The sequence below is a fragment of the Teleopsis dalmanni genome, chromosome X (genome assembly GCF_002237135.1).
Source record: "Teleopsis dalmanni isolate 2A chromosome X, ASM223713v2, whole genome shotgun sequence".
Lineage (NCBI taxonomy): Eukaryota > Metazoa > Arthropoda > Insecta > Diptera > Diopsidae > Teleopsis > Teleopsis dalmanni.
Genome location: NC_051848.1, coordinates 73770651 through 73796211, shown reverse-complemented (window position 1 = coordinate 73796211; position 25561 = coordinate 73770651). Strand labels below are relative to the sequence as shown.

The 25561-nt window shown below is 27.5% G+C and overlaps 1 protein-coding gene across 1 annotated transcript; it reads right to left on the bottom strand.

Annotated features, from left to right (window-relative positions):
• Positions 1–317: 317 nt before the first annotated feature.
• On the bottom strand, positions 318–25209 carry LOC119687178 (pregnancy zone protein). The gene is made up of 13 exons (XM_038101411.1): positions 25127–25209; positions 24961–25056; positions 7986–8400; positions 7668–7921; positions 4841–5584; positions 3709–3973; positions 3152–3648; positions 2861–3039; positions 2261–2799; positions 1827–2189; positions 1220–1762; positions 860–1150; positions 318–696 (listed from the first exon to the last, which is right to left on the bottom strand). The coding sequence occupies exons 2-13, from the start codon at positions 25023–25025 to the stop codon at positions 451–453; spliced, it is 4401 nt and encodes a 1466-aa protein (XP_037957339.1). The 5' UTR covers positions 25026–25056; positions 25127–25209; the 3' UTR covers positions 318–450.
• Between the last annotated feature and the right edge of the window lie 352 nt (positions 25210–25561).

Sequence of the window (25561 nt, the reverse complement as noted above, 5' to 3'; positions counted from 1 at the left end):
ATCTTCCATATATTATCAACATCAAGCAGGAAATAATAGTTAGGTTAGGTTAGGTTGAAGTGACGGTTCTGTGTCCTCAAATAAAAGTTCATTTATTACATATTCTATTTCCTTTGATAATCGCTGATATAACTAATATTTATTAGTTAAGTTCTAATTTTTTAGATGAATAATCGATTAAATTTTTTAAATTATATTCATGCGCACATTTTTTATAATTATTTTATTAAATAATTATTATTTCCATTATTTTCACGATACTATTTTATTTGTATTACTTTAAAAAATTTCATTGTTTTTCAATTTAGACATGTGTATTTATTAAAATAAAACTTTTATAACTTAATAGATTTTTATATATAAAAAATAAGAAATTAACTTGATTAAACTATATCTTATATCGAATATATCCTTCTAGCAGGGCGGAACCAATTTAATATCTAATATTGCTTATTTACAAGCTTCTTTGCATTTTTCATCATCTTCACAAATATCGCATAATTTAGACTTTGACTCATAGTAGTCCGTAGCTTTCTTGCTGGTATCGTAGTAATCGTATAAGACAATAGTCGCTGGTTTCTGTAAAGCAACTGGGAAGGCTTTTACAGCTTCAACTGGCACACATTGCTCTTCGGATTTGTGCAAACTCTCGAAGTAAACCACAATAACTGTATCGTCCTTTTTGGTTTCAATTTGCTGAAATGGTAAGATGAAAATAGTTTCAATTAAAAGCTACTTCATACAAATATGCGAATAAGAGCTTTAATGATGACAATAAACAATATTCTAAGTATACTTTATTCTAAACATTTCTTAAGAGAAACTCCTCTCTTTAATATATATATCAAATACTACTTACACGAACTCTCTTCACTTTATTAATCTCTTCAAAGGTTTCCTTTTCAGCTATATAGCCAGAAGGTAGTTCAACTTCCAATATAGCCATATTCGAAGCATCTCCTTCACCAGTGTATTCAACGCACACCTGCATTTCTAATTTGGAAGGTGGTGCATTCGGGTGCTTATTGGTTTTTATAACAAAGCTTGGCTTCTTGTCTTTCTCCAATATATTATATTGATAAGAGACTTGCACCAGTGCGGTACCTTTGCCATTCAATTTAAAGTCGATGGCATTGGTTTTGGGTGGCAACTGTAGAATACAGCAAGAATAAAGATTATTTATAATTTTTAGTTTGCACTTCAATTCACTTTAACTTACTTCAACAATTTGCATGAGTACAGAGTTGCCTTCGTTTATTTTAAGGGACTCCAGTTTTTCCTTATCACCTTTGGCTTTTATGCTGACATCAGCCTCTGCAGGTGAATAATTGTATTTGATTGCAAACTCTATCATGGCTTGTAGACCGACAACAGTGTCCTGGGTAGAATAGAAGCCACCATAGCTGTTACGTTGCGCTACAAGCCATCTAAGTATTGGTAGAAGGCTCTCGCTAGTTTCGTTTTCGGATTGCAATAAGTTCAGGAGCATATATGCAGTGTTTTCCACATCACTGCTGAATGACCAACGCCATAAATAAACTGGGTCAAATGAAGTTTTATCGTCTGACCAATGAGTAAATCCTTCTTCTGTTTTGGCTTTATCCTTTAGTTTCGCTGTATGTTCCTTAGACATTGGGTGCTTAGCCATTAATAAGGTATACACAATTATTACTTTTGAACGTAAATCTTCGGCTGCATCAAAATTATCCAATAAATATTTTAGTCCCTTGTCAATAGCAGCCTTGTACTGGGCTGATGCTTTCTGTAATAAAATGTATATAAAATTTTAAGAATATAGAAATTAGTTCATCACTTCATTTACTTACTTCATTGGCGAAGAAAGCCAACAATACATTGGCAGTCAGTGATACATGTCGTTTTTGATGATTGAAGAAAAGTTCACCGGCTTCAAGGAATGTACCATTTTCCGCTTGTTTGCTCGCTAAATATTTAAATCCATTCTCAAATAGTTTTTCATCAACATTGATAAGGTCCGTTGTTTTATTTAACGATCGAAGCACATAAGCAGTGAGCCAAGTTGAACCGTTGACTGGATGTTGGCTGTTTTCCCTTGGGCCAAATGAACTAAATGAGCCATCAGAATGTTGGAACTTGAGTATATTCTGATAACCACTTTGCAAGCCATTAAGGATTTTGTATGATAAAGCAGGTGTAAGTTTGTTTATGCTCTGTGGAGTAATATTTATAAAAATATTTTACTTAGTGAAAAAATACTAATTAAATCACTTTCCATACGCACCTTTAAGTAACGATAGACTAATATGTTAGGTACCATTTTTGATGTTGTTTGTTCACCACAACCTTGTGGCAAGCGTACCAAATTCTCTAGATTATTCATGACTGGACCCAATAAATCACCAACAACTGCAAATTCTGTATGCTGCGATAATGGCACAATTTCTTTTGGCAGATCTAGCTCTAAAGTTTCCTTAAATTCATCTCCATTTTTCAAGTCCACAAGGTATGCGCGATTCTTGTATTCTGTGATACCTTCAGGCACCACTTTCAAAGACTTATGCACAGCATCTCCAGCAATGGGTGAGATGGCAGTAAATTTAAGCAATATGTTACCAACTATTTTGGGGCGTATCATAAACGAAGCGCCGGCTGCAGAGTTGCCATCTACACGTACTGTAGCTGTACGTTTCTTATCATTTATGACTTCATTGGAAACTTCAGTAAATTCGAATTCGTCATCAACATTATCAAGTGTTATGGTAACATCGAGATCTTTTTCCAAATAATTAAACACTAACGCTGGCACATTAATCACTTCACCTAAAATCAAAACAATTAAAATCTAGTTTTTTTTTTAAGTGTAACAGTTATCTTTACGAACCTCGTTTAACTGAGTAGGGTAATCTTATCGCTACGAAGAATGGCTGGAATGTTGTTATTTTTGTTTGGTCTTTGGTAACGGCGAGTCCCTTCTCATCATTAAGTGCAAAGCCTGAGAGTAGCCACTTAGTAATAGTGTGGGGTATTTTTTTTGTGTACGTGAATTCATCAGAATCAGTACTAGAGAAAGAAAAAAATATTATTGAGTATTTTATGATTATAAATGCTTATTTTTTTGTTTTATATTATAAAAAAAAAATTAATTTTTCTTGTACTTATAGCATATACGTACCTATTAATATTGTCGAATATCCAGGTTTCAGAAAAGTCACTTCGTACTTGAATATTGCCTCCACCACTTTCAGGGGCTCCAAATCCAGCAATAAAAACAGGTGATGCAGCTGCTAATGGTCCAGGTGGTCCTTTTCGCATTGATGTTTTTGTTGAATGAGAGAAAGACATAGGTATATCATGCTGCACCATATCACTTCTAAATGTTGAAATGGTATAATCTGGTTCTGTCCAATTGTATTCGTAATGTGCATTCGTTAATGTCACAACACCAGAAGATTGTCCCGGATAGTATGAATAACCGCCTTGCCAAGGTGTGTGAGTATTGTAATTACTCAAACGCCATTGGAAATCGCTTGCAGTAATATCATTATTGGAACCAAGTAGAGTAACACTCTGATCTATGGCTAACAAACCAACAAAAGAATTTGCTGGTGTTTTTATCTTTAAAGCGACATCATCACCAGGTTTTGTTTGTTCAACTGCCGTAATTGTTATCTAAAATATTGAAGAACATATATTACTAAACATTATTTATTTTGCATTCAGAAAAAATACTTCATTTTGTAGTTTTACTGCTGTACGAAAAGATGTCTCCTCATGATGATAATTGCCATGCTCATCTACATAGTAGACATAAATTTTAACCCAGGGAGCCATAGAAAATGTTGTCGGGAAGGTTATATTGTACTCTTTCGGTTTATTGGGTAACTCTATGCGTTCACTGTGCAAAATGTTTCCACGTCCAATGAGGTTGTAGACAATATATGACAAAGGTTCACTTGAGTTCACAGTTACAGTTGCTTTGTCGCCGATCTCGTAACTATTTAAATGAGTTTATTACAAAATAACTACATTGAAAAACTTGAATAGATTAATAGATTAGATTAAACAAAAGAAGTAATGTACTTCATTAGTTGTGCAGTTGTGAAGTTGTTCGATAAGATCACAGATATGGGAAGATGGAAAGCTTATTTCATCTATAAAACATATACGTATATATACGAATACATTTTATTATTATTTAGAGTTCGAAAAAATTTTTCGTAATAAATTAAATTATAGTTATTTATTTAATATTATAAATTCAATTCAGAAACGTTATTTAGCATATATATAATATACTTATTATTTTTATTACTATTACTTTAATTATTATCATCATTATCATATTTCTGTTGGTTGTTTTTTAATTTAGCTACACCCCATCTTTTTCTTTGTGTATCTTTTGCTTAGATAATATATTATAAAATATATTAGTAATATAATTATTATTACTATTACTATTATTAGTACTATTATCATTATTATATTTCCCTTGGTTGTTTTTTTAATTTAGTTACCCCCCATCTTTTTGTGCATCTTTTGTTTTTATATTATTATTTTTATCTTTTTCATATATATATACCATACTTTTTATGTAATTATTATTATTAGTATTACACTATTTTTATATAGCAAAAATATATATACAATATTTTTGTTAAATTAATTTTTTATGAAACTAAAAATATTGAAAAATTGCAAACGTTTTTTGAATTCTATATATATATATATATATATATATTATATATTATATATTATATATTATATATATTTTTTCTATATAAAAATAGTGTTATACTAATAATAATAATTACATAAAAAGTATATATATATATGTTATATATATATTAAATAAATAAATTACCTATATTTTTTCTCATCATATATAGTACGCAGTCTAAAATAGTCTTTAGGTTCTTCATTCGGTACTGTAGGTGTAAATTCTTTAGGCTCTCTGTATTGATAAGCTGTGAAAACATTTCGTTTTTCTCCCGCATATTCAATTTCCATTTTGAAGTGATGAGAATAACCATTATACTCAGCTAATGATGGTAATACCACAACAAAATTAACAAAGCTTGTATCATTAAGACGACTTGTAAATGTGAAAGACTTTTCATTATTAACAGGATTTGGCTCAATTGGTTTGTCCTTATCTTCATTCCAATAGGTTTTTTCCACATTTTCTGTATATGTAAGTTTCACTTCAGATTTGGTATCCTTCAAAGGTGAATTGTCAACATAAGACAATCGAAATATTATTTCAGTTTCTTTATCAGGATAGAATGTGGAACAATTTGGGTAATTAACACAATTCATGAAATATCGGTAAGGATATAGGAAAGAGTTAGCAGTGCCATTAATTTTCACACCAGTAAAGTTCTCTTCAACAGTTGCGAAAATTTTAAAATAATATGAGGACAATTTTTGTGGCATATAGGCCCCATACTCTTTCACATTAAAATCGAATTTTGCTTTGCCTTTAACCATATCAGTTGTTTTGATGAGTTTTGGTGCGGGAACCACTTCTTTCTCTGAACCATAAACATTATTATCCAATTCACAGACGAGGGTAACCTTGGCATCGACGGGTTTGCCGTAAGTGTAGCTGTTAATAGAAATTTCTTTTTTTTTTAATTGCAATATAAGAAAATAAAAATAAAACCATTTTTTCTATTAACAGAAAAAAATAAATATAAATAATAAAAAATAAAAGTATATTAATAATTAATAAAATATTAATCATTTTATAAGATTAGCGAAAGTTTTAACATCGAATAAAATATTAATAAAGAAACAATAAGAAAAAATATTTGATTACAGAAAAGGAACTAAAGTAAAACGCAACTAACAAAAACATGAAAGACAAGAATATAAAAATTATATATATAAAAATTAAAAAAAAAAAATAAGTAAATTAACAAAATTAAATTAAATCAAATAAAATAAAATGAAGAAGTAATATATGATCAAAAATCAAAATGGTATAAATTATATATATACCCATGTATATTTTAATCATATACATACAAGTACATTAATACGTATATATTTATATAAATATACTATATGCATATTATTGGACCTATTCTATGCACTTGACACATTTGTCAAATTCTTTAATAAAATTCTTGATTTTTATATAGCAGAAAGCTTTCTGGTATTCTGGACACATCCTGACAAATTTCAAATCTCAAGTACCTGGTGCTTCTCACCACCCTATGGTGTAAAGTGTTTTGTATAGAAAACTGTTCGTAATTGTTCGTAACTGTTCGCAACTGTTCGTAAAAAATGCTTGTAAAGAGCATATATTTTAAGTTGTCAAATGCATTTTTCATGCATTTAAATAACAATAAAAAATATGCTTGTAAAGAGCGTATATTTTAGTTAAGAATATTTGTCATGCATGCAAAAAATAAAAAATGCTTAAAAAGAGCATATTTTTACAGTTGTCAACAGCATTTGTAGTATTGATAACTAACAAGGGAAAGAGCTTTTTATTTATGTCACAGAATACCAAAACCTTTACAGCAGTCAATTTTGACAAGTGTCAATGTTTGACATATATATATTATATTACATACATATTTTTCTAAATTATTTAAATTTTTTAAAATTTTTTATTTTATTTTGTTAAAACTATTTTTTTTGCATTTATTCTTATATTTTTACACTTATAAAGAGTATTACTAAATTTATATAGTTTTATTTATTTATTTATTTAGTTTTATTTATTTTATATATATATATATATATAAATATATATATATAATATATTCTGATTCTGATATTCTATTCTTATGTATATGTAATATATACATATATATACGTTTCTAAACTTATAAAGAGTAGTACTTTATACATACATATATTATTATAATAATATATATACTATATATTATTATACATATATATATGTATATATATATATATACACATATATGCATAAATATATATAATAATATATGCATTTATAAAATACTACTCTTTATAAGTTTAGAAACGTGAGAATAAATTCAAAAAAGAGAATATTTTTAACAGAATAGAATAAAACATAAAATTTAAAAAAATTAAAATAAACTAAAATCAAAATTAAATAAAATCTATTATTTTCCTCTATAACTCGAGGAAAGTAAAAAAATTATAAAAACCTAAAATTGCATGTCAAATGAAGTGACACAAAAAAAGTTAAAAGTATAAAATTAAATGAAACAAAATATAAAAGCAAATTATTAAAAAATTTTTGTGATAATAGAATAAAGTTTCAACAGAAGTAAAATAATAAAATAAATTAAAACGAGAGATTTATATTACTTTAATACGAAATAAAATAAAGTAAGAGTTAAATAACTCAAAATAAAATACTTATAAATAAAATATTTGAAAAAACATGTATTTGTATATTAAATATGTATAAAATAAAATATGTTTAAATAAGCAAAGACTAAAAGTAAAATAATAAAATAAGATTTGAACGAATTTAAAATTAAATGAAACAAAATTAAGTAACAAAAAAATAACATAGATATATAAGTGTATTTTTAAAACTAAATAAAAAATGAAATGAAATAAAATAAACTGATTGTAAATAATGTACATGGCCATAAAAATGTATGACTACCTCAACATATATGTTATATATTATTAACAGTTAATCTTGTACGTTACATATTTTAGTGACAAGCACTTACTTTGCTCTAACAACGACTTGCATATCGCCATCTAGTACCGAAACGCTTTCTGTTGCAGTAACATCGACCTTGTATTTGGGCAGAGTGTACTTATCGATTTTGAAGGAAGCCTGTTGATCATAGGTATCAGCATTATGTACCACAATACGCCAATAGCCTAGTACTGCATATTCGGATATTTCAAATTTCCCCGTGTAGACACCTTTAACAACCTCCAAGTCCTTAATTTCCTTTATGCGATTCCGTTTACTATCCTATATGTAAAAATATTAAATAAATTTTTTTTTAAATGGTATTTAATTATTTGGTATAATTTACCTCAAACCATATAATAACATCTTTTGATGGTAGCCCGGGTTTAAGATTTTCATCTAAGAAAATCACGCGGAAATTTACTGTATCACCTGGTTTATAGACACCTTTATCAGTTTGTATTTTTACGTAATTCTTAAAGGTCTCCTGATTGAGTAGAGTGGTATTTTTGAAAATTATGCCTGAAAGACCCTCAGCTGTTAAATTGTATTTGCCGCTCTCTAACTTTGGAACATCGAATGAAATTTCTTTCGTTCCATCTTGAGCTAAATCAACTTCTTTTGTTTCATTGTATGAAGGTCCAGTGATGCCAACCTTAATTTTAAGTGGCGACCCTACTTTGTATCCACTGACTGCGACATTGTAGTGACGATTAGAGTGTAACGTACCAGGTCCAATTACTGTGTATTTACTTTCGTTTCTAATGTAAAAATGCAAAAAGAAAAAAATATTTCAATTATTAATAAAAAAAATATGAGCAGTTAATGTTTTCTTTTAGATTTCATAAGGTTTTATTAGTTTATTTATTAATATTTTTTTGGATTTGAAAAAAAATCTAAAGTTCTGGTTTTGTATTGAAACCAAAAAATGAAAATATAAAATATTGTTGAGAACAGTTATTCAAGATTAATGTCTATTTTTAATAAATAGGGTCTATGATCATTTTTTTTTGCCGGAATGGTGTGTACGACTTCTACTGTGTAGTATATGAACTAAAATATCCCTTTTCTTCTTCGGGATTTCTTTTCTCGGGACCGCTTTCGCATTACTTCAGGAAGGATCCCTTATATGTTTGCTATCCATGTCGTAAGCTTATAGTAGAATTGAATTGGAAAGTCTTTAGTTTAGTTTGCGTCCAGGTCTTTCTTTTTTTCTTTTCGCACATTTCCGATGAATTATGTGTTTTTATTCCAATTTTCTGCTCATTCTGTCATTTTTTTCAATGATATGCTCGACTGTGAAGTGACTTACATATTCTGCAAGTAGTGATCTTTCTCCATACCATCTTTCGCAGTTGAAGAAAGTATGGTAACCATTGTCCTCGATTGATCTGCAGTTGGGCTGCTCTATATTTTGCATTCTGTATAGATATTTTCGATAGTCAATCTCGCTGCAATTCCTTTCTGCCCATAACTTAAACATTCGGAACTAGCTTTGCTGTTCGTCGTCCTCTTAAATCGATGTTCCATCGTTGTTGTCAAATCTGCAGTTGAGTTGTTTGTCGATCTCTGTTCCCAGCGTTTTTTCCGATAATGTGCCTGAAGGTTGCTAGGAATGATTATAGTAATCACTACAACTGTTGGTCTGTGACCATTTAGATGATTCACTGTAATAAGAGTTCCATTCAATTCTGGTAAGTTATTCACATGATTTTATATTTTAAAGCCCAGCCCAGGTTAACATAATATACCCTCGGATTTGTTTAAAATTTTTTTTTGAGTTACTAAATTAAAAAAATTATCCAAATGTTGCAAAAAATGTTTAAATATTTTTTCCTATAAGATATAACTCTTTGGAGTTTTGAGCACTTACACTAGTGATTAATACTAAACGTTATAGGCGTGATGTGTCTATTTAGTTGATGCAAAATGAGATATTATTATTGATTTTACAATGGTTGTTCTATGAGTGTAGAAATCATCCCAACAACGCAATTAGTGAATTTTACACAATTAAAGTAATTAACTCAAATAGTAATTAAGAGAAAAAAATAAATTAAATATTTTTGCATAAATATTAGAGATAATTATAAAGATGTTCCATTAATTTGAAACAAGTTTTCATGAATTTTGAATAACAGATTCTACCGGTAAAGTATAGAGTCGTGACTTCAGTCATTTATCAACTTAAGGTTATGAATATTTCGATAATAGTTTTCTATTTTTGTGTTAAGAGATATAGTAGATATCACTATTTACAGCAATTGATGCTAGGAAGATATCCATTTTGTATTTAGGAGAGACAGGTTAATGGTTTAATTCCTTCAATTAATTCGATTGAATCATTAAAAAGAGTCTAAAAAGAGTCAGTTAGAGGGGGCATAAACTGACTCCCGCAAATGGTTGCCCCACCATACTCATCTCACAGTTAAAACGGGTACTGAACAGCCTAACCATCGATGGGAAAAATAACAATGAGCAGTTTTCATGAATTTTCAATAACAGAGTCTACCGGTAAAGTATAGAGTCGTGACTTCAGTCATTTATCAACTCAAAGATATGATTATTTCGATAATAGTTTTCTATTTTTGCGTTAAGAGATATAGTAGATATCACTATTTACAGCAATTGATGCTAGGAAGATATCCATTTCGTATTTAGGAGAGACGGACTAATAGCTTAATTCCTCCACTTAATTCGATTAAATCGACAATTTAACTCAATTTTCTGCGATTTTCTGATAAAAATAAAAATATTGCATTCAACAAAAAACGAATGATAAAAATAACATTTACAATTGTTATATTAATTGCATTTATTATTGAGTTTTGTGGATATAAAAATATTTTCAGTATAATTAAAGTCATTAACTGAACCGATACGAAAGGGTATGTTCGAGGCACTTATTACCGCGTTGTGCTAAATTATATTGACGTGAATAATGATCAAGATATGAGCATGGGAATCCCAAGGTGTTGAGCTGAGTAAGAGTAAAAAATAAGCATAAATTTATATAATTTATATAATTTGTTGTTGGTTTTTTTTTTTATTTTTTTTTTTCATTTTGCGGTGTGAAGTAGATATTGTTTAAGTTTGTGTGTGGGGCGAATACCCACGGTAAAAACCGCCAAATATTTGCTATGCACACACCGTGAGTGCGACGTGGATTGTTTGCTTAATTAGCCAGTTCCAAATCAGTCGAGATTCCCCCACAAACCAATTAATTCCGCTTAATAGAGCAAATGTATATTTAGTTTTAAATGCACTTCATGAATTATTCAAAACACTCTTAATGGAGTTATAAAAATCAATTGTATGATAATTAAAAAATAATAAAAATAATAATTACCGGTTTTGCGAAAAAACCTATTAAAACAATAATTTTAATTTATAGTTTTAATAAAGTTATGTCAAATAAAATTGCTTAATATTATTTCGCCAAACTAAATGCAAAATGCCCAAAACATATATAAAAAGTATTGTTCATATATTATATTTGGTTTTGTTTTTTATTTGCAAATAAATTTCTGATACCATTTATTATTTATTGAATTTTATTTAATTTTTTTTTTGTTTTTGTTTTTTTGTTATTGCAATATTAATTAACTTGATTTATTTGAAATATATGTAAATTTTTTATTTAACAAACAACAATCGCTTATTGCTTAAAGTGTATTTTTATTCGTGTCTATTTAGTAATTAAATATTTTAAATTTACTACCAAATTTCATTTTAATTTAAATTTGATTAAAAAAAAGTGTCTTTGTTCAATATTTGCAGCCAGCGGGTTAATATAAATGCTCAAGTGAGTTGTGATGTATAAGGCTCCATACCAACCCAACATATATAGCAGACGCATGTATGTACTTGAAAATCGAATACATCCCCTACAAAATAGTTGATGAATACTAATAAATAATAAAATAAGAGGATATCAATCCTATTTCTGCATACATGAGATACTTACTTAGTAGACTCAGCGGTAACACAATGAGCCAATATGCTTAAGTGGGTTATAGTACTGTGAAATTCCTACTCTAAATTATTTATAGATTAGCTTGCAGAAGAATCAATTTATTAGATAAGCTAATCAAATTCCCTACAAACAATTTGATAAATGCTAATAAATAAACAAAATAACAGGATGTCAATCCTGTTTCTGCACAAATGAGATACTTACTTAGTAAACTCAGTGGTAACGCAATGAGCCACTATATATGCTTAAGGGGGTAAAGATATGGTGAAATTCCTACTCCAAACTATATATAGATTAGTTTGCAGATGCATAGATTTACTAGATAAGCGAATCAAATTCCTATAAATTAGTTGATGAATAGTAATAATAATAATCAAAATAACAGGGAATCAATCCCATTTCTGGACACATAAGATACTTACTTAGTAGACTCAGTGGTAACACAATTAGCCAATATTTATGCTTAAGTGAGCTATATTATGGTGAAATTCCTACTCCAAACTATATATAGATTAGTCAAAGCAATCAAATTTCTAAAAACTAGCCGACGGTATGCTAACAGTTGAACAAAATAATGGGTTGTCACTCTCATTTCTTTATTAAGCCTCTAAAAACAGTTTCCCGCTGAGGAATCATATAATATATTCTATGATTATAATACATTATAAAATTTCTGTGACAGATACTTTCTCTATAAAATAACACATAAACAAATAATGACGTTTTTCTACACTACCAACCTCAGCATACCATACAAAAAAACGTTTTAAGAAATATTTGAAAACTTTTTGACAGAAAAGAATTGGAACTTGGAGAGGGATATCTTAGCTTAAAATCTTTACCTATTTATTATCTATTACACCAAACAAAAGACCGTTTTAAGAAATATTTGGAAACTTTATTTTTTTTAACAGAAAGGAATGGGAATTTTGAGAGGGATATCCAGGCTTAAAATCTTTATTTATTCATTTATAGTCAGTTCCCTGAATACATGAGATTTGTATCTCAATAATAAAATTGTTTTTATTAGTTCTTTTGTATATATTTTGTATCAAATAGTTCTTTGCATAACATTACATTATGTAAGGTCTTAAGCTCCATTCCGATTAAAATTTTATTTTCTTTTTGTAGCTTCAATATTTTTTCTAAATCAAAACATAAAATTATATTAGTTTCATAGTGCACAGTTGAATCTATAAATAAATTTAATTGGATAATATAATAATATATAAAACAGAGTTTGCGTTTTAAACAGTACCATTTCCTAAAAGCGAGTACCATAATACCAGACGGAAAGAAAGGATCAATTTTGGTACTAAAGTACCACATGTTGTAACTGTGGTTTTAGCAACTATTTTTTTTATGATTAAAACAATATATTTTTGAATTGGACTGTTTTATGTAAATTTTTTGGAAAAAAGATATTCTTTTCACTAAGGCTGGGCGGTTATACTTCGTCAGTCCCCACAGTGTTATTTTTCCCTTACTGTATTTGTTTCTAAAGCTGAAAATTTGAGTCGAAGAACAAAAATTCTGGTGAAATAAATAGGTGATATAAGCTGTGAATACGTTTTTTTGAAGACTTTAACTCAATTTACCCCTTAGTAAATAGAGTTGTGTTGAAATATTAATAACTATAATTTAAAAGTGATTTTTTTCATATTGAACGCGATACTTTTTGAACGCTCTATTTATGATTTGTTAATTTATAAATCAACAAAAGTTATTTTTTTTAAATTTTTTCCTACTGAAATGATGTACGTGAGATCTCACTAAATATTTTTAAACTACAACTTATGTATTATTATGCAAATGTTCCATAACTATCTTCGATTCTTTGTAAATTTTATTTATACATGTATATAGATATATATATGTATACAGATTTTGAATATACATTTAGATATACATTAAGATAAGATCAGGAAACCTTTACTTTTAAACACGAATTGAAATCAATTAATTTTAGCGAAATAATACTATTAAGAAATATGTTTTACAAATTTTAATTAATTTAATTTAGCCATATATTAATTTATATTTAATAAGGTTTTTCCAAGCATTTTTTTTTAAATATGAAAAAAAAACAAATTTTCCAACACACATACAAATAAATAATTTAGATTTTCTTATCAAAAGAATCAGGTATAAAAATTTTAATTCTCACACTAATATTTAGATCTAGGCACATTTAATGGTTTACTATGAAGAGCATAGATACTTAATAATTCTCATTCAGCGATTTGTATCTGAAATGAACATGAAATTTTTTCCTACTATAGAAATAATTTATTTTTTTTGTTTTTTCTCAAAACATGTTTCTAGTCATATTATCACATTTGAGCATACATAAATAAATATTTCTAATAAATAAGTAAATTAATTAATAAACAAATTATATATAACCAAGTGACAGGTTACAGTTTTTAGAGTACATAGATAAAAGCATAAGAAAATACTTGACATAAATATATTTATTGAAACTTATAGATATATAGGTCTATATACTGGTAATATAGTGGTTTTCAAACCACTTTCAAAAATGTAATTAACTTAAAATTTTATCCAATAAAAGTTTAATTATTGGGTTTTCAATAAATTTTTGAATAATAATACTCATGAATGAATCTTGAACATAAAGACTTTGTGTTACACTCAATAAGCTGCGTTTAAGGCCTTCAAGAAAATACTATTCATATTGAAGATGTGGTTTACGCATAATTGCCAACATTAATAATTTATTGAATAGTCTATATCTTAGGATTGTTTTTACAATTCTCTATTTTGGTTTAATTCTAAACAAGCAATGAGAAGGTGTACAGTATTTTTTTTTTTCATCTCTAGCTTTATAGTCCTTAATCAGTGTGTTCCATTATTCTTGATTAAATGTAATGGCTTTCTAATCATGTACAACTATTTCGTAAAGTTCGCCTATAATATCACTAATCCATTTTTAATTCCTCTTACCTGTATCACACCCATTAATCGGTGAGAATTTGTTTAGCCACATTCTTTAAGTGCAGTTTTTTATATGCCATCTGCTATGATATCAAGTTTTTTTATTACCTTTTTTATATCTATTATACTCGTATGATCGATGGATCAATCTGTCAGTAGCAAAACACTCTCTCATATGCTTAAAACTGTTTTTTTTTTATTTTTGTTGTATTCTTTATTAAATAGCTGCTTATGGACTAAATTGATACGAGTATTATTATAGATCCAGGTGACCACACCACAATTTTAATAGCCATTATTTTGGCTAACATCTGTATATAAGAACTGGGTTGATTAAAGATTTAAAACTGTGCAAATTTTTTGATTTATTAGAGTTAAGGAGCATTATGGAGTTGCAAAAGATTAGTTCAGGACCCTAAATCTTACTTAAATCATATTTTAAACGTAACACTATTCTCAATTAATTAAAGTGATTTCAAATAGCTTAATTATCTACTAGAAACTGAACATTGTATAAAGCATGCTCACAATCTCTCTGATTGGATCCAGTTATGCTAAATATACTCCAGACTCATTAAAACTGTGATGATAATTATGTCAATGATGTCGATAACTCACACAACAAATGTAGATTCGCTACGAATAAAAATGCTATTCAGATGTAAATTAAATACTTTGTATTATTAAAAAAAAAATTTTAAGAATTATTGCATTTTTATTATAATAAACTATTATATGCAAACTAATATTACTTCATTTTGAATGTAATTATAATCACTTTATTCATTCTATATATAATTTAAGACTTTTCGATGAGTTAATTAAGGTTCGAGTTACTCATTGCGGCTTAGAACAAATTTAATTGGCGATTGTAAACAAATATTTACATTTTTGTAGAAATCATTTTTAAATTTAATTATTTATTTTAACTTATAGCAAAATAAACTAAGTGCTAAGTAAAAAAAAATTTCCTTTTAATTGAAATTATAATTGGTTTAAGCCGGTTTGCTGTGCACAAGCGCCAAAAACTATGTAAATGAGTATAAAATAATAGAATTAAGTACGAGCAGTAACCTTCATAGCTGATCTCATCTGGTTTTCGATTACTTAAAAAATTTAGTAAATGTAGAAAACGATTATTGATATTCAATAAATCACTTATAAATAAAACATACTAAATAATTTTCAAAAATCAATTCTGCAATTAGTCATATTGTCACTGTGGCTTGAGTGTAAAACATATTTATTAATACAGGGTTATCTCTTTTACTATTCATCTAGTATTATCTAGTACTATCCATTTTTAAAAAGTCATAGCGGTTAATTCTTGTCAAATTCACAATTAAATTGAATTATTAATTCAGTATCGTTTGAAAAATTTCTGTCATCCTCATTTCTCAGTAGAGCATAGGCCCTATGCCTATGCATATCCAGTAAGTAAAAAATATTGACATTTACTATAAAAGTCAGGTATATCTTTAATACATTAAAGTTTCATATAATGGACCTATAATGATGTTCGTAATATGATTGTAAAATTTGGGTCATATGGTAATGCTTGTGATATGTATCAAGGACTCAAGCAATCATATATGCAGACATACTGTTGGAATTATTATTAGTGTGAAATAAAATGTGAATGAAAATCGAGAACAACAAAATCGAGAAGTTGTTATATATCACTTATAATAATAACAATGAAATATTTTTTAAATATTTTTCACTGGATAATATCACCATCGATTGTAAGATTGTATATGAAGTTAGTTTTGATTATAATTATTTTTTACGAAATCTTAATAAATAATATTAACCAATCAAATTTTTAATTAAAAAAATATATAGTTAAAATATTTTTTATACAAAAAATTTCAATATAATTTTGTGAATTAATAGTAGAATGAGAAAAATTTTAATTCAGAATAAATTATAGGTCTTTCCCTACAGTAGCTATTAAATGAAAATATCAAATGTAAATGAATATTTAATGAATATTTTATATTAAATTACATACAAACATATACTTGAGCACATATATTTATTTCCGTGTTTATATAAAAAATAAACGATAAAATAATAAAAATTTTAAATGAAACTAAGAATGTAAGTTACTAATTCCAACAATTCACTTCGTTACTGTATTCGTCGCAACTATTCACAGATCAAATACTCAGATAAAAACTCGAAACTATATCATTGTTTTTTTTAATTATTGTGAAATTGGTAAGAATTTTATTTGATTTCATAAAAACTACTACTTTTATATGATAATTAATGAATTTAATCGATATAATCTGAAAACACTTAGCAGAGGGGAAACTCTCTGGCTACCAAACACCAATTTTACCACCTAGGGGATCTGATCCTCCAGATTGGGGGTTGATCGCAACGTCAGCAGCCTAGCATCGGAAAAAACAAACGTTTCGCAATCTTCTTTAAACAAGGTGAACCTTGACCTTGTAAGGTCAAATAAGAAGAAGATGATATTTGAAAAAATAATTTCTTTATCAAAAATAAAATTGAATATTTTCACTTCTTTCACAACGTTACAAAGGGTTATCTATTTCATTGTCTTGATTTTAAACGCTATTGTAATGAGACAAACAGAATTGTAGTTCATATTATAATATGAATCGTTTAACAACCACTGAACATATTACAATGTTGAAAACTTGTTAAAAGAATGGTGTTGCTTTGTCTAATCACACCAACTTTAGTGAAAAGGAAATTTTTGCTTGATGAATACGACAAAAATGATCTTATATGGGGCAATAAAAATTCGCAAGTATCTAAATGTAAAAGGACCATTGGATCAACGAAAAGATACTATGAAAATAAAGAAATTTAACCACAAATTCTTATCTCTGATCGCTACGGTCACTGGATTATAAGACATTTGTTGCAGAATAAATGAGGGTAGATATATAAAATAATATGAAGTTGTATATCATAAAAGTGTCCTAATTTTATAGCGCCAGTGCAATCGCAGTGCATAAATCCGGAATTGCATGCAAAAGGGTTGTGGAACTAATGTTATCTATGGAATTGATTCTTTATTGCTCTGCCATAATTGATAGGTCCAAAAATGAGTTTTTAGTGCTCTAACTACTATAAATATCTAAGATAAATATTCTTAAAAAATGTTTTCAGATTGCTAAGCCATGACGCTTACTTTCTCTAGATTTGATTATAAAAAATATCGTAACATTTAGAGTGACGAACACCTAAAAAAAAACGTATTATTTACCGATATAGTTTCAAAGATATATTGCTTGGTGATGATCGTGGTCATGATTGAACGACACTAGTTTAAAAATTGAAAAATAAAACTCTAATCGTCAATACTATGTCGAGCAGAACCGACAACACCAGGATTTATTTTCATAGATGGTTAAATATGCTTTAAAGAACTTATAGCTACCACACACTTCTACAACTTCACTTTCCTAAAAATACTATCTATAGACTAAAATCTCTATTCCCAACTATATTCAACCATATTTTCATGATTATTTAATTTAGGATTGAATGGTGTCTTTAGTCGATAAATTTATTATTAGTTATTGAAATGGTTTTGTATAGGAAAGTACTTAATACTAGGCGGCCTCGTATATGTAATATTAACCACTATCGTATATAGGTCGCATAGTCATACTACAGATGGTTAAGTTCTTACATATTTGAATAATTAAAATCTTTATTCTTAATTGAATAGAAATTTTTTGTTATAATTCTCATTTTGTTTATAATAAAACATGTGTATAAGTTTATACCGAATGCAAATAATAATGAATCATAATGCAGAATTTTATATAAAACTTAATTTGTGTATTGATAAATAAAATACACTATATATGTTTCCACTGAAAATTATATCCAGATTTGAAAATATTTATTCTTAGAAGTACAAACAATAAGTTTAATATAATTTATAATTGTTAATAAAAATACAATATATAAAAAAATATTTTTTCATTCTTATAAACAATGCTTTAAAATTAAGCTTGCTCTATTAGCTGGGAGTGTTATAGCCACGGTTGCCACTTGAAAATTGTTGTCAGCACCAAAATTAGTTCAAAAAGGGGTATCATTTCTATAAAACAAGATCCAATTTTTTTCTATTGTGTTAATAAGAAAATACAATATATATAAAATGTACAGAAGATATGGAACAGTACAAGTCTTTTTATCCATAGCAATTTTATTATTTAAATAATCAGACTATCCTTTGCTGGCTATACATATTGTATATATTTTGTATCAAATAGTTCTTTGCATAACATTACATTATGTAAGGTCTTAACCTTCATTCCGATCAAAATTTTCTTTTCTTTTTGTAGCTTCAATATTTTTACTAAATCAAAACAAAATTATATTAGTTTCATAGTGCACAGTTGCATCTATAAATAAATTTAATTGGAATAAGAAGAAGATGTTACTTTGAAAAAATAATTTTTTTATCAAAAATATTTTTATTTTTATTATTAAGTCTTCCTAAATATCACAGGCCTCGTCATACCTCGACGGCTTCATCACAAGAAGCCGCATGATCCAATTGTCATTTAACTTAAAGCAGGGGTTTTAAAAGTCTCTAAGCATATATGTATATATATTAGAGTCAAAGGTAAACCTCTTTAGTTTTTTTTAAATAGTTGTAGAATTAATATTTTTATAAGGTCTGTAATGAAAAAATAATTGAAGCTTGTTATTGCATGACTATTAGTTCAATTTAAATGCAAAAGTAATTGATATGTTTATTTGGACGGACAGACATCGAAAAATCAAAACTTTCTTAGTGTTTTTGTAATATAATGAAATTTTTCTGAATAATTAAAATAATTTATTTAACTAAATAACACCTTGCGATGAGTTTGCAATACAGAGTCAATACCTTCAATATATATTAATATATATTTGAAAATTCACATTTGGAACACCTTTGCTTTGGCAACAAAAAGGTTTACTTTTTTAATGGAAATTTGACTGGATTTCATTTAATCTTAATTTTGCGAGTCCACTGTTAATTACCACTATTTTAAATTGACATCTTTGGATTTTTTCTGTACAGGTGAAGTAGGTGAAATATAACAGATAACATCTGTTCGTATCCTGCAAATGTTTGCAGATGAGTCCGTTATCGTCATTTGTGTTTTATTGAAGCGAATAACATATAAAATCTGGAACTAAAGTATATAAGTAATACTTATATCGGATTGAACATTCTTTAGTGATAAATGAATATAAGACATTGTTCTACTAAACAATCTAGTAACTAGAAACTGCTTAAAGCAATCTAGTAAAGGTAAATAGATAAAACTTTAAAATATGACTTACATATGCAAGAGACAGCTAAATAAAAAAAAATTTTATATAGAATGTATTTATTTAGGGCAAATAAACTCTTTGCTAAGATGTGAAAGAGGCTTAAATTATGCATTCCTTTCACTGACATAATTCATTTAATTTAATTAATACTTTTAAAAAATTATAAGTAAATTAATTACTTTTTTATTTTCGTCAGGAATATTCTAATATACAATTTGAAGTTTTCAAACATTCTGATATGCGAAAATGAGCATATATTTTACATATTTTGATTTATTCAAGTAATTCGTTGTATATACGATTATACGGATTCACTGAATAGTTCAATTATCAAGAACAAAGGCTGAATTAGTTATCGTTAATATAATGCAAGTAGAGAATGTAACGAAAAAACTAATAAATAACACACACAAAACCAGAAATCTTCTAGCATAAAAACACAAACAACACAAGTTTAATTCGAACACCAAATACTTCACACACCCAAACGAATGCCAAGAGAGATTGTTTAATTTTTATATCAGCTGATATAAAATTTGCCTATGTTTCCCTTTACATTTTCTTCTGTACGAATAATTGAATGCATTGTCTTTCATAGGTTACGTCGGGACAGCTGATTTCTTACTGTGCAACTAATTCCGCTATTAATCAATCGTTAGCTATTATTATGTTGAAGCTGTTTTGAGCCAGTGCACTTAAGCACTTTTACTCTTTCTTAACTCGAGGTATTTTCAAAACCCCTTTTTATACCTTGACTAGATTATTGTATGTCACTTCATCAGACTAAGCAATAATTAACCTCAGATCTGCATACCTCCCCGAGGAGCCTGTAACCATTTTCAGATTTGATAAGTCTGTCCGTTTACCGTGTTGGTAAGTCTGTCCGTTTTCGTAAATAATTTCCGGGCTCTATTCTTTATGTATTTTTTTATGGGATCAATTTTGATGTCTCTTAGCATGCCATATTTGTATAAATTTGAACAGTTAATGTTCAAATTTAACATTAAATTAACATGACATTAACAGCAGCTGTTAAATAACAGGAAATATAATAACATAACTGTGGTGAACATTTAATTTAATGTATAAAATATTTATTTATATATTATATTTATAAAATTACATTTCTATAATATTCAATTTAAATACTATATATACAAGTAAATTCGAAAACTAATTGTTTTGAAATATTATTTTTATTATGTGTTAATCATCTAATTTAATAAACTTTTTACTGTACAAATTTTATTAATTTTAAACAAATATAAAGATGACAAAATTTTAGTAAATTCCTATTTTTGTTAAGAAGATACTCAATTATATGATGAACATAAAAATTATTATTATGAATATATCTCATTCGATTAGAAATAGAACCAGAAATAAACAGGTACAAAATAAATAAATAAAATTGTTTTTACATTTTTTTATAACTTTTATCAACAGTTGAAGATAAGAGCCATTAACAGAACACAACTAATAATAACACCGACAGATTTTTCTGTCTGACCGTACATTGAAATATATATACATTATACATTTTGAATAATTTGTGAAGATTAGCGACTAGCAACTTGATAGGTAATTGTTTTGCTAATTAAAAAAATTCAGAATTCAGAAATATCATTAAATCTTTGAACGTACTGAGATGAACAATAAATGTTTTTTTCACTGAACAGTTCTGACTATTAAGACCATTAATAAAAGCTGAGCGGTAAACACAAGATATTAACAATCTCATGCTATCACTTTTTGTTAAATTGTATCTTTGGTTATATATAGTTAAAAAAAATGTGTGTCTTTATTACATTATATACCTTGATTTATTCAACAAACCTGAATTACTTAAGATATTTCAAATCTTTGACAACTTTACAATGTTGGTATTTCTATTATCAACAATTATTTGGAAGTGTTGTTGTATATTTCTAAACTTCCGTTTGAATATTAAGTAAAAAATTTCCTACTACTCGGGTTAGGATTTCATGGGTTAATATATATTTAACTAATCCACATCTAGTCAAATCCCATCGAGGCTTGGTTTACAAAAATGATTTCAAAATCTTTATTCTTAGAATATTTTTTGTTAGAATATATTTGACTAGTCCACACATTGTTGACACCATACGTATATAATAGGTTTGGTTTGAAAAAACGATTTCAAAATCTTTAATCTTAATAGCTCTGTCTCAAAAATTGAACTTAAAGCACTCCTTAAGTTTCCAAAAATGTGTTCTACATAATCAATATAGAGATTCAATTGGCGACGATCCGTTATTTACGTGGCTTACAGTCACAGCTGAATTTATCTAACCTAACCATTAAATATGCTTTATGGTCAAAATTAGCAGCTATTGTTTCTAACAATAGAAGAACACGATAAATCAAAGAAATTCAAGAATTTTTAAGTTCAATGCAATAAAAAAGAAACTCATTATTTCAAAACTCTAAGAATTTTCGATATAGAGCAACACAATTCTAGAACTTTCTAATTATGCTTTATTAAAGACATACATATCGAGGACAATCTAAAAGTAAATTGAAGACAAAAATAGGAAAACTACAAAAGAATAGATAAGGAGTAGATTTATAAAACTAGCTCAAAGCATTTTCGATTAAATATGGTATACCCAAAATACAACTAACATACCCTTTGTATTAGTTCAGCCCAAGCCCTTAAGCAAGTTTCTAAATAGTGAGGTGGTTACGTTTTAAAAAACAAGAAGGTTGAAAGAGCTGGCAGAAATGTACATCTTCTCTTATAAACTATATATTTGATGAAACATGTCTTTTAGATAATGCATCAAGGTGTTTACACTGGTTAGAATTAGGCAATGTTTTTATGTTCGAATTCAAATACGTATTATTTTCGCATTTTCACTGCAACTAAAAATTTGTATGTTTAGAAATAGAATCAGAGATAAACATTAAATATTATTCGAATTATTGAAGGCTATGATTAGGCTTGTCTCTCGAAATTGCTCGAACATTGAACATCGAATTGTTCGAACATTGGTTATTGCATGTACTGACGAAATGAAACATAAAGCAGGGTTGCTATTCGAGTAGGTTGAACATTGTAGACCATTTGAAATATTCGAATTTGAGTATCATTAAAGGGCTGCACCATTGTAATACTCGAAAAGCACTGTTCTTGAAGAAAAAATTAAACACCTTTTTTATCTTTTAATCTTTTTTATACATATATGTATATATTCTACGATTTTCATACTTTTTCATCTTGATTACAATTTCATTTCATTCATACGTTTTTTTAATATTTAATCAAATGAAAGCAAAGATAGCAACTTGATGTGAATTCAGGCATACAAAATTATCATATGCATAAAATTAGGAGACTGTGTCTTCTGGGGCCAGTACAAAATATCTGCTGTAATTTATAATTTCCAGAATCTATGAAATTGATTTTTTTTTTTAAATTTAATTTTTAGTACAGGTGCAAAAATTTTATTAATTATTCTGTAAAACATTTGAGTTATTCTGACTGATCGCAAACCCAGCATAGACCAATTGAATACCATATAGAGTTAAGGCTCTATGTAGACTTTGCAGTAGACATTATCGTTATAGACTTTAAGTTCTATATATGAGACAAAGTCAAAAAAAATTTTTTTTAAAACGTTTTCAGTGAGACTTGTTCCTATATTCATAACATAGATGTTTGTGTAAATCTAGAGGCTTGACTTATATCTAACATTGATTTTTTTGTTATGTTTTTTTCTTAAATTGCATATTCTACATTTTTAATCATTTAAACATTTTTAACACAATAATTTAATTTATGAATTTAAAAACTTTTTTTGGTACATGACTTGATGTATATTAATAATGTACTTGTTGATAATATACGTAGTGATAATATATACCAAAAAGTATGTACTAATATAACATTTGTTCATATCAACATTTTGTCATCCCATATTCTTAAACATTTGTTAGAATGTTAGGAAATTATGTAAAATTTTTGAAATTTAAATAAATTTCATATTATATAAGAAGTTTTTATTTATATAATGCAAAAAAAAAAAAAAACACCGATAAGCAACAGGAGACATATTATTGCAAAATTTATTATTAATTCAGCAAATTTCGTAACTTGTTTATTATTATATTTTTTTTTTTAAATATTCGAAAAAACAACTCATCAATTCGATGGACGAAGGTGATTAAAATTCACTTTTGAGAGGTTAATAAAATTTTTATTTCCAGACCTAGACCTACTTTAGTAATAATGTGAAATGTGACACACCCTGAAACTTTCGCTTATTTTGTTAGTAAGAGAAATAATTTAAAAAAAATAGGGAATCACCTCAAGTCATACAAAAAAAAATCTTTATAAATAATATATAACTGGAAAATTCGTAGCTTTTTGGAAATTCTAAAAATATATTTTGTGGTTTTAGAACAGATTATGATTTCTAGAGAATCAAAATTTAATAATAGATTTTTGTAAAGTTCGTAATTATGACTAATTCTTACAATTCGCTAAATGTCAATATAGCTAGATGGTTGATATATCGACTTTTAAAGTAATGAACCACTGTACTCTCCCCAAAACTTAATTAACCAAAATTTTGGTTCAAGTTTTGAAGTTTTGTTCGCTTTTTTGGAGCATTAAAATGAAAAGAAAGCTTTTAAATAAACCTGAGCCAGTGTTGACGCTTTCGAGCGATCACTGGTTTTATATTGATTACACAAAATATAACTCTACGCGTTACTAAAGTTAACTAGTTAATTAAATGGTCACAACTAGTAAAAATTAACGAAGAGTCAACCTGAAACAAATATGCTTGGACTGCCGAACTAAAACCTAAATTTTTTAGTTGAGATATTTTTTGTTCTGATTTTTTGTTTTTTTTTTATATATAATTTTTAATATCATTGTATATTGATTATATTGAAAAGTATAGATAGTTAGTCATTACTAAACAAAAAAAAAAACGTTCCTAAATTTAATAAACTAAAATAAACATAATTTTTTTTTCAATAAATAAGAATATACAGTATGTGATAAAAGATATATATAAAACAAGTTACTTACTCTTCACCTTGCACCAACAGGGTTATTTGCAAAACGCAAATAGCTAGAAGTGCCCAATATCGCATATTCGCACTTCGTACCTTTTAACTTCTCCCGCTTGAATTAATAATAACAACAATTAGAAGTGATAAATCCGTTAAGCCTCACTTAAAAAAAACATTCGTACCTTAGCCGGTCAAAGCTGAGCCACGACTAAATGCAGCAACGACCAAAATCTAAATATGTGCTTATGCCGCCTTACAGTTTAACTAAAAAATATGAATAAAAACAAACATACGGCGACACAACAACACAACAACACAACAACAACAGCGGCAGCGGCAGCACTAATAAAACAGAAACAACAATAAAATCAATTAAAAATAAATATAAACAATATTAAGTTATTATTATTATTATTGTAAACAAACAAACAAACAAACTAATGAACAAATGATCGCAATATATGCTTACAACCAAATATATATACACAAAAGCTTGGGATATTGTTGCTGGCCATCATTAGTTTAGAGACTCCACACAGAACGAAGAGTGCACGAAGTGATTTGTTATACACAAACACACAACGCACACGCATACGCACACATACGCTTGAATCATC